The sequence below is a fragment of the Pyrus communis genome, chromosome 12 (assembly GCF_041283825.1).
Source record: "Pyrus communis isolate YQ-2024b chromosome 12, ASM4128382v1, whole genome shotgun sequence".
In the NCBI taxonomy this organism is placed as follows: domain Eukaryota; kingdom Viridiplantae; phylum Streptophyta; class Magnoliopsida; order Rosales; family Rosaceae; genus Pyrus; species Pyrus communis.
In genome coordinates this window covers 21,567,105-21,578,235 of record NC_142576.1, presented here as the reverse complement: position 1 = coordinate 21,578,235, position 11,131 = coordinate 21,567,105, and the positions used below count along the sequence as shown (strand labels likewise).

At 36.5% G+C, this 11,131-nt stretch overlaps 1 protein-coding gene across 1 annotated transcript; it reads left to right on the top strand.

Annotated features, from left to right (window-relative positions):
• Positions 1-290: 290 nt before the first annotated feature.
• Positions 291-9,173, top strand: LOC137745348 (ubiquitin C-terminal hydrolase 13-like; the record flags this gene model as incomplete). The annotated part of the gene is made up of 29 exons (XM_088680958.1): positions 291-487; positions 624-691; positions 914-1,043; positions 1,156-1,313; positions 2,152-2,417; positions 2,514-2,732; positions 2,811-2,919; positions 3,014-3,129; positions 3,450-3,548; positions 4,020-4,129; positions 4,251-4,325; positions 4,674-4,752; positions 4,854-5,000; positions 5,080-5,157; positions 5,264-5,383; positions 5,527-5,649; positions 6,114-6,191; positions 6,307-6,395; positions 6,478-6,586; positions 6,692-6,760; positions 6,881-6,988; positions 7,169-7,224; positions 7,358-7,535; positions 7,633-7,734; positions 7,819-7,890; positions 8,288-8,353; positions 8,560-8,625; positions 8,863-8,949; positions 9,057-9,173. Coding segments are annotated over exons 1-29 (3,291 nt in total), but the record flags the coding sequence as incomplete, so codon positions are not given.
• Positions 9,174-11,131: the final 1,958 nt, after the last annotated feature.

Sequence of the window (11,131 nt, the reverse complement as noted above, 5' to 3'; positions counted from 1 at the left end):
GAACAAAGCTCACAAATATCTATTTAATTACTTAAAAGAAATATGAATAAAACTATACAATGTCTATCCCAAGCATTGTGATAGAGAGATGCAGATGTTTTATTTTTCTAGAAAAAAAAAAAAAAATTAAATTGCAGACATTAATATTTACTTTTATTGTCCGAGAGGCTCTGTAATCGAAAATGCTCTTGCACAACACGTATGTCGTTAATATCGATGAGGACGAGGGGAAATAAATGTAAAAAAAAAAAAAAAAAAAAAAAAAAAGAATTAATATTTCAACTATAAATATGCAAGAGGTACTTAAGCTCTTCATTCAAAAAAGGAAGCCCCGCTTCTCTCCTTCCTCCTACCTCTCACCCCTCTCCGCCTCCACTCTCTCTCTCTTTCTTGCTCTCCTGCACTGTTTTCACTCGTCTCTCAGCTTCCTTGAACGGACGGCTCATCGCGTGACAGAAACTACCGACTCTTTACATTTTTCGCTTTGGTATTTTTTTTCACATAGTTTTGGCTACGTTTTTCGTTTAGTCACCTGCTTACAGTTTTTGATTTCTAGGGATATGTTCAGTAGGATAGGGTTACGGTTTTGTAGATCAGAGCTCTAATTCTGTTTATCTTTCCAGCAGCAAAAAGGACGAGGAGATGCATGTGCCGCCTTCGGATTTTGCAGGAAGCTCTCGGGGCATGGAAGGTTTTGTATTTTTTGTGCTTTTCGATGATCCGTTGTTTGAATTTCATAAGTTTGTGTTTACAGAGTGGTTTTGAAGCTTTGCATGTTGCATAATTGAGCTTAAAGAATTAATTTTTGTGTGTGTTATGTTGTGTGCATGATTAGAGTGCAAGTCATTTAATTTTCTTCCGGGTTTTGATAATCTTGTTTTGAAATTTATGTTATTTGGTGTGGTGGGAGTAGCTCAAGTGGAGCAGACTAATGCATTTGAGGATCTTCAAAAGAAGAAATTCACTTGGACAATTGAGAACTTTACTAGGTTGGACAACAAGAACCACTACTCTGACATCTTCGTTGTTGGCGGCTTTAAATGGTATTTTCCTTGTCAACCACATGCCAAAGTTGATTTTGCACGCACGCCTTTAGTTGGCTTATAATTGTATCTCGCTGATTGGGTTTTATATTGTTTTGTTTTGTTTGATCAGGCGGATAATCATGTTTCCCAAGGGAAACCAAGTGGACGCGTTATCAATGTATTTGGATGCGGCAGATTCTGGGACATTGCCATATGGGTGGAGAAGATTTGTGCACTTTAGCTTGGCTGTAGTTAATCAGATCGATACCAAGTACTCAGTAGAAAAGGGTATTAGTCTTATTTCCATTTCGAATTCAAGTTGTGCTTTTGTTTGGTTGTCGTTTTCCCTTCTTTTCCTAATTTCAATACTAGCTTTTGCTTGGTTGTTGTCCGGTTGTCATTTAAATCTAAGGGTTTCATTTAGAATTTATTATTTCGGGGTGAACGTACTAGCTTTCAACTTCATAGTTCTTGGGCGATGCCATTTGAACGCAATCAATCTCTAAGTAATCACCCTAATCTCCTTTATTATCGGATTTTAATTCCAATTTTACTCCTTGAAAAATCAAAACAATAATGTAAAATTTCTTCCATCCCCTCCTCTCTAACATCTTGACCAATGGCAGCAACGCGCCCCATGGCATTCCCATCTGCCCATCGTGACATTGTTTTGGAATTTTTTTAGTTTGACAAAAAAGATTGAGAAAAATTGTGGAGTAAAACGTACTAACAGATGATAGAAATTAATTCAAATACAATAGATTTGTTCTTCTATAGGCATCTAGATGTCAAATAAATTAACAGTAAAATGGAAGAACTTGGAAACTCTGTGCAATAAAAAATAATGGGCAGATTGAATTCTGGGTAATGAAAAGGCTGAATATACTAAATCAAGGGTTTCAATTTATTAAGTGATGAGCTTGAAGTGGGACTTGCGACGTTGTTAAAATTAGAGTTGGGAAGTACAAATATTCTAGGACTTCTAGGCCAGAACCAAATGTAGTGGGGCTGGCAATGGATTCTACTTTGTTGGTGTAGCTCATGCTGCAGAACAATAATTTGAATCAATGCGTTTAACCAAAAACTAACAATCTTTAATCATTTTGATTGTTGTATGATGTCGCAGACACACGACACCAGTTCAATGCAAGAGAAAGTGACTGGGGATTCACTTCATTCATGCCTCTTGGTGATCTTTATGACCCGAGTAGGGGATATCTGGTGAATGATACAGTTGTGGTTGAAGCGAAAGTTACTGCCTGTAAGGTTCTTAATTATCAGTCATATGACTCGAAAAAGGAAACTGGTTATGTTGGGCTTGAGAATCAGCGGCAAAGTGGTTATATGAATTCTCTACTCCAGACGTTTTACCATATACCATACTTTAGAAAGGTAGTTTACGTGATCTCCCGTTGTCATTGTAAGCCAAACATGAATTGTCTTGTGAATTTTTTATGAAAAGATCTTAATTTTGGAGTTACTTACCAGGCTGTGCATCATATGCCAACAACTGAGAATGACATGCCTTCAGGAAGCATCCCTTTGGCACTACAACGTTTATTCTATAAGCTTCAATACAGTGACAGCATTGTTGCAACTAAAGAATTGACCAAGTCTTTTGGGTGGGATACACATTATTTGTTTATGAAACATGACGTACATGAATTTAATAAATTTCTTAGTCAAAAGCTTGAAGATAAAATGAAGGTATGGGAATGTTTCATTTTGACCATTAGTTTAATTTTCATTTCATCTACAATTTTTATAATTGTTATGTTTGTTCAGGGAACTGTTGTGGAGGGTACAATACAGCAGTTATTTGAAGGACATTACATGAACTACACTGACTGCATCAATGTGCACTACAAATCTGAAGGAAAAGAGTCATTTTATGGTAACGTTACTTGGCACAAACTTCATTTATTATGAGTTGGAAGTATTTCATGAATGTCAGTGCATGCTACTGGTTTCTTCTTATTGCTTTGCAGACCTCCAGCTTGATGTAAAAGGCTGTCGGGATGTTTATGATTCTTTCGATAAGTATGTGACAGTTGAACATCTTGAGGGTGACAATAAATACCGTGCCGAACAATATGGTTTGCAGGTTATATTACTGAATTTCTATTGTTGACTGCATTTATACAGTTACTCTAATCTGAGTTTGCTCTTAGTTGCTTCCTTCCACAAACCACTTTATGGAAATATTGGTTTTACATTATTTCCTAAGCCAGTGAGATTTTTAATGTATGGTTCTTAAAACATTTGTGGGGTTGTGCATGATATGTTTTACTTTCTGATTGAATGATGTCTGTAGTTTTTCCTTCCATTAAACCACTTGCGGAAGCCACTATTCTTACACATTTTCCTTGATAGTGAATTTTTTTAAATATTATTCTCAAGGATTATGTTGTCTGCTTATTCCAGGTTGCTAAGAAGGGTGTCCTGTTTATTGACTTCCCTCCTGTTCTTCAACTTCAGCTAAAGCGATTTGAGTATGATTTTGTGCGGGACACTGTGGTTAAGGTCTGTTACGGAACTAATCTACATGCTTCAGCTTCATCTATGCTTTATTACATGAAGCATTGAAACTGTGATTCTTTGTTGAAGATTTAGAATGCATCTTAGTCGCAAAGATACGTTTCTTCAAATTATTTATTGATCCAAGTGAAGCACTTGAGCTCACTTTATGGTTTCATCCAACTCTTAGTTTAATTTTTGTTACACTATTGCATTCTGAAAGATGGATATAACCCTATTTGAATGGGGTTTTTTCTTTTTCAAAATGTCTGCAGCATGAACTTTTTTTTCGTCATACTAGTTAAATTGAACTTTCTTTATCTAGTTCATTATCTTTGTTTGAAATTATATAAACTAATTAAATTCGTTTTTATTTCTTGGGCTGCAATTGTTTGTTCTGGTGTGATAATGATATTTCATAGATGGAAAGCAAATAGACTATCATGGTAAGAATATTGTATTATTTGTTTTTGGCAGGTAAATGATCGCTATGAATTTCCTCTTCAACTTGACCTTGATAGGGAGAATGGAATGTATCTATCACCTGAATCAGATAGGAGTGTCCGCAACCTCTACACTCTTCATAGGTAACCATAATAATAGTAGTTGATTGGGTTGGATGATTAAAAAAGCGCGCTAACTTTAATGATAGTTTTAAAACATTCCTGACGAAATGCTACTTACTATGATACTTAATTACTGTTGCAGTGTCTTGGTTCATATTGGTGGGGCGCATGATGGGCGTTACTGTGCTTTCATAAGGCCAACCCTCTCTGACCAGTGGTATGGATCTTCTGGAATCAAAGCTCTGTGCTCTTTTACTTTGCTTCTTACTTTTTTGTTTGTCGTTCTGGTTCAAATGAGTCAGTTTTGTTGTGAATCTTGTGATTTATATTTCTCACATTGCTTTTCGCATAGATTTTGGCACCACAATTCGGTTTACCTGACTGCCTAATTTACAACTGTAAAGAAAGTACATGTTTAATTAGTTATATGCATTTTTTATTTATTACTTTGGTGTTAGTATTTATTTATTTGGATTTTTATGCACGATTATGAGTGTTATTGTGCATGTATTTCATCTATGTCGATAACTTGTCCGTTGATGCAATTTGTCCTCTCATGTTTTAGGTACAAGTTTGACAATGAACGTGTGACGAAAGAGGATGTGAAAAGGGCTTTAGAAGAGCAGTATGGTGGTGAGAAAGAGGTAGTTTATTGTTGTGGCTGTTTGCCAACTGCTCTGGTCATCCTTAATTTTAAAGTTACTTAATTGTAAACTGACTTATTGTTGTCTTCTAATCCCAACAGTTGCCACAGACCAATTCTCGCTTTAATCGTACTTCTTTCAGCCTTACAAAATACTCAAATGCATACATGCTTGTTTATATACGGGACAGTGATAAGGAGAAAATAATGAGTAACATGGACGAGAAAGACATAGCTGAACATCTAAGGGTAATGGTACATCAAGCATAATTTCAGCATTTCATTGTCCAACTAAGAGGCTGAACCAACTTTCGTTGATTCATTTCAGATAAGGTCGAAGAAGGGACAAGAAAAGAAAGAGGTCGAAAGATGTAATGCACAAGCACACCTCTACACTACTATTAAGGTAAAGCTTTCCGGTATCCGGTTTTCACCATTGCTTGTTCGGATGAGCTAGTACAGGCATTTGGTGTACATCAAAATATTATTGCGAAATTTATGGATATGTTTAGGTTTCTCGAGATAAGGACCTGGCAGAACAAATTGGAAGCGATGTATATTTTGGCCTTGTCGACCATAACAAAGTTCATAGGTTCCGTATTCTGAATCTTACACCCTTTAATCTTTTCAAGGTACACCAGTACAGACTGAAGTTCATTTATGTCTTATCTTTTCTTCTTTTTTGGCTTATGGAAGATTGGTGACTTTGAGTGCAAAGAATTCTGAATTCAATTTTATTAATTATGAGAATTCCTAATTCGGAAATGGTTAACAGAAGGAGGTTGCAAATGAGTTTGGCATACCAGTGCAGTTTCAGCGTTTCTGGATTTGGTCCATGAGAAAAAACCATACATATCGCCCCAAACGACCATTGACAAGTTGTGAAGAATCACAAGCAGTATGACTTCACACTTCCTACCTTTGAAAGGGTTTTCAAGCATAAACTTGGAGACACTGCTCCTTGCACATGTGCTGTATCTCTGGGTTTATAGCTGATTCTTTGCGTAATCCATATTTCTGATTGTGTCCAAACATACTTTGTTGCATCTGACACTGAAGTTTTAAGTTCATGATTTTATGATGGGTGATTAGAAATGTCAATTTCTTTTGTGAAATTGGAATTTGAAAACTGCTTAATGCATAGATTTGTTGGAATTTGGATAATCATTAGGTTCTTAGTACTGGTTGAGGCATTTTAAATGAAGTTATTAACTTATTGTAGTATATAAAAAAGTCTGCTGGTCAGTGATAAACATTTGATCTCAGATTTTGAAATGATTGATAGTGTTTTTAGCTGCACATCGATGCCCAGAAGAGCTTGGTCTGGTGCCTTGTGCAATGATGGCCACTTGCGTTTTCCAGGTTGGACGATTGAGAGATGGATCAAATACAATACACAATGGAGAGCTAAAGTTGTTTTTGGAAGTAGAGTTTGGGCCGGTAATCCAGTGTTACTCTATTCTTGTTATGACCTATGGTGTGAGGGTTATTGCAGTTCGAATTGCTGGTTGAAGGATATCTTTTCTTACATTTATTTCTCTCATTAATGCTCCAGGATCTGTGTCTTATTGCTCCGCCTGCAAAAACCAAGAAAGATATCCTTGTTTTCTTTAAGCTTTATGAACCTGAGAAACGAGAACTACGGTAGGCCAGCTTTTCCTGCTTAGCTGAACATTTTTTGCTTTTGACTTATGTTTGCTTATTTAAGTTTCTTTTCTGTTTCCAGTTTTGTTGGTCGGCTTTTCGTAAAGAGTTGTAGCAGGCCAGAAGAGATTTTAGCAAAATTGAATCAGCTTGCTGGTTTTTCTCCTGATGAAGAAATTGAACTCTATCCGGTGTGTTTCACATTATTTGTCGCATCAATTGTGTTAATAATTTGATGCATGCTTTGCTATAGCATCTTAACCAAATTCTATAATAAGTTTTTGCGCTACATTTAGGAATTAAGGTCTGAGCCTTGTATCATGTGGGAGCAGCTTGACAAGAAGATCCCATTTCGATTCAGTCAGGTAGGTATCACTATATTGCATGCTTGGTATATTCTTAATTTGTGTCTGCTATGGAAATTAACGTTTTGATGCTTTTATAGGTATATTTCTGGTTAACTGTCTATTGCTTTCCTTTTCCAGATTCAAGATGGGGATATTATATGCTTTCAGAAATCTACTCCTCATGGAAGTGAAGTATGTAAATATCCTAACATTCCTTCATTTTTCAGATACCTACATTATCGTCAGGTACTGGCTGCGGAAACTTTTACTTTATTTGTAGTTTAAATTAGATGTTGTTATACGATAAGTAGACTGAAACGGTGGATTGCTTTTGCACCTCCTTTTACTTTGCTTTTAGTGTTTTTTTATAGCTGTATTTTGTTGAATTTTATACCTACCCATGTTGAATGATTTGAGGCTTTACAGATTGTTCGTTTCCGTTTGCTGGAGAAACCGAATGAGGATGATTTCAGTTTAGAATTGTAAGTACTTCCTGAACCCTTGTCCCTCATGGTTTAATTTTATTCCCGGTCAATAATTGTCCCTCACAGTTGGACTTGGACTGTCCATCATTGTTTTATTTCAGTGCTTTAACTTTTTTCTCTTGTTTTTTAGATCAAAGCTTCACACTTACGATGATGTTGTGGAGAATTTGGCTCGCCGAATTGGTTTGGAAAATCCCACCAAAATCAGACTCACTGCACATAACTGCTTATCTCAACAACCTAGGCCCCAACCTATCAAATATCAGGGAGCAGAGCATTTAACAGAAATGTTAACTCATTACAATCAAGTGAGTGGCATCGTATTGAGCTTCCTCTGTTGTTTTACTCTCTCTCTCTCTCTCATAAGCATCATGTGGCGTGGCTACTAATTATGCTTTTCTATAGAGCTCTGATATTTTGTACTATGAAGTCTTGGGCATTCCCCTGCCAGAGTTGGAAGGCCTGAAAACTCTAAAAATTGCCTTTCATCATGCTACAAAAGACGAGGTCCGTGAAATATATCGCAACATCTGCTTATGGACGGTGATTACATCATTGTGCACATCCTAATCTTGTATAATTTGTGTATAGGTGGTGATTCACACTATTAGCTTTCCCAAACGGAAAACTGTTGGGTATTTGATTAATGTACTTAAAACGAAGGTAAGGTTTCCCTGTTCTATGCATTCCATATGTTTTAATTTACTAGCCATCACTTCTCATCTAAATATTTCTGGCAATCGTATAGTGTCCTATGTGTGTTTTTTATTTTTCTTTTCTCTTTTTTTTGTATGCAAAAGCTAGTGATGCTATTATACATTAATTTATCACTGATGCGAAGCTTATAAAAGTTATTCGGCCTTTAATTAAAACTACTCCCTTCCCTCCCTCCTATTGGTTTTTGTATTTTCTATCCTTTAAAAGTTGCTTATACTGGATTTCACTCAACTTGCAGTGATATTCATAACTTTGACAAAATTGGTAGATGCTCAATAAAAATTTATCACCACCACAATTGCCTATAATGGAATTTTCTCACTGTACGGTGTACCTGAAACAGGTAGAGTTGTCTCATCCAAATGTAGAACTCCGAGTGCTTGGCATTTTATATCACAAGATCTACAAGGTAATACTACTTGTATGCCTTCTTTATCAGCATTTGAGGTATTTTTTCTGGTCATAAGTGATTGTAGGTTGCCCCATTTGTTAAGCTGATAATGTATTGTATATATTTGCATGTCTTCATTATGGATCTTATTGCATCAGAAATTTTCTTCCTTCTATTTAATTTATGTGATTTAATCACTCATGATTCGTCGTGTTCTATTGCAGATCTTTCTGCACTCTGAAAAAATTAGGAATATTCATAAACAGTACCGGACTTTGCGTGTAGAGGAGGCAAGTTCCTTTTGCCCCCTTTTCCTTATTTAGTTTTATTTTGAGAAGTTTCTATTTTTATTTTTCAGTTCAAAATATGTAGACTAGGGATATAGTTTTATGGGCAAGATTCGTAATTTAGTTTCTTTTCCCTTTTCCAAAACAGCATCCCTACAACTGCATAGGACTGAATTGGATTGATATTTTGTACCAGTGTTCTTTGTCTCAGCTGAATGTTTTTTTTTTTCTTGTTATCAGATTCCAGAAGAAGAGAAAAACTTGGGTCAACGTGATCGCTTGGTTCATGTTTACCACTTCACAAAAGTCACTGTACTGAAAGACATGGTAGAAGCAAACTATTTCATTGCTGTTTTAGACTTTCAGTCAAAGAAGGTTTTACCCAGATACTTTGTGATTTTTAGAATCGATCTTATTGTTTGAACATTTTACAGCATGTACAAACTTTTGGGGAACCTTTTGTCTTGGTCATCCATGAAGGTGAATGTCTAGCTGAAGTTAAAACACGGATACAAAAGAAATTGCGGGTTCCCGATGAGGAGTTCTCAAAGGTACTAGAGCCATACCTTATTTTCATTGGAAGGGGGTCACTAGAGGAAAAGAGTGTTCTGTCGCTATTATTATTCGTTCTTTATTTTGCTTCCTCATCTATTTCCGCTTTTGTTGTGCAGTGGAACTTTGCATTTTTGTCACGTGGTCATCCAGAGTACTTGCAGGATTCCGACATTGTTTTCAGCCGATTTCAGGTGTGTCTACGATCTATTGCTATTGATGTCTGATGTCCCCTTTCTTTCAAATTTTATGTGATTAGTACATAATAATGAAAATGTATCCACTATTAATGCATACATTCACTCAATCGATGCATCTAGTTGATCAACTAGTATTTACATATTTCATTTTAATAAACTGTCGCTTTACCCTCTGAACAAGAACACTAGCTGAACTTGTGCGCGGCCCCCCCGCCCCCCAAAAACTATTTTTTTGGTAAACTTTTGAAAATTAGCCAATTCAGCCCCTGAAGTTAGAGCCATCTACTTTGCAGCCTTGAATTCAGGGGGTCGATTTCATTTTTGTAGCCTTGAATTCAGATCATCATATTTTCGGCTACAAATTCAGAGAGTTTTCGTATCTTTGTTTTCTCTTCTCCTTGAGTTTCTAGGTCCTTCTAGATAGGATATATCTACGTTCCTTAGTTTCATCTCTTTATAGCTTCCGGTGCGATATTATGTCTTTTGTAGGTGATTTTTTATTTTAGATTCTAACATTTGAATTTTGCTTTCCTCAGAGAAGCAAATCGTTGCCTCCATGGGAGCAGTACCTCGGGTTGGAGCACTCTGATAAAGCTTCTAAGAGGGCTTATGCAGTAACTGAAGCAAGTGCTGCAGTACCCAGCAAAAGGAGAAAAAAGGGTCGTAAGGGGGGACAAATGCCCTATCCCGTTCCAATCTCTACCGATGTCATTCCAGCGATCACGGGGACTTCTCAGCCCCAAGGACCTGCCGGGAATGCAGGCAAGGTAGGTGAGATTCCGGCCGTAAATCTCTCTTTACCAACCTCTGAGCCAGGCAAAGCCAAAGAAAGGAAATGAAGTGTCGGGAAAAACTATTATTCTGATTGATTGAATAATGATTACATCAGATGAGACATTTGTTAAGTCCATTTAGATTATGACGAGTCTTTCAGGAAGTTGTAACTTTTATGCTTTGCTTATCTTTATTTCCTTTAAATTGGGATGTAATACAAGCATTTGGGCAGACTTGATTGAATTGAAAATATATTTGCTTTGTACAATTGAAGTGAGTGTTTCCTCCTTCTAAAATTAAGCGTTTAGCTTGGTCGTGTGAGTTAATCCACCGACATGTGTAATTTTGTTGCCCCTAGTTGGGTAATTCCCAGGTTATCTACCCGTCTCTTCGAGTCCCTTAGGTTCTCCCTGCGTCATTTATGGATTTCCTAACTGTAAAGTAACTTTACTAGTAACAATTACAAGTACAAACTATTATAACAATCTCAGATTCTTAATGACTAGACTTAATTTGTTGTGCTGGACTTGATGATTTAGCTTCTAGGGTCTGTCTCTTCACACCCCTTCAAGCTGAACTTGAGAGAATCAAGAGAACCAAGTGGAAGTTTGGACTGGAGAAACATAAATCGAGATTTGGACAGAGCTTTAGTATGAATATCGGCTAACTGATTGTGATAACTGCACACATATTTGACTTGTACGAGCTGAGCAAGAACAATTCTCGAATATAATGATGATTAATTTCCACACGTTTACTCCTTGCATGAAAAACAGGGTTCGAAGCTGGTGATATGGCAGAAATATTGTCACAACAAAAGGTAGGAACTCTTGGTAAAGAAAAGCCAATATCATGAAATACTTTGAATATCCATATAATCTGTGCTATTGTATGAGCCAAAATCTATACTCAGCATGATCTAGCAACAGTGGATTGCTTTTTAACACTTCAACTAATAATATTCGGCACCAAAAAAACACAAT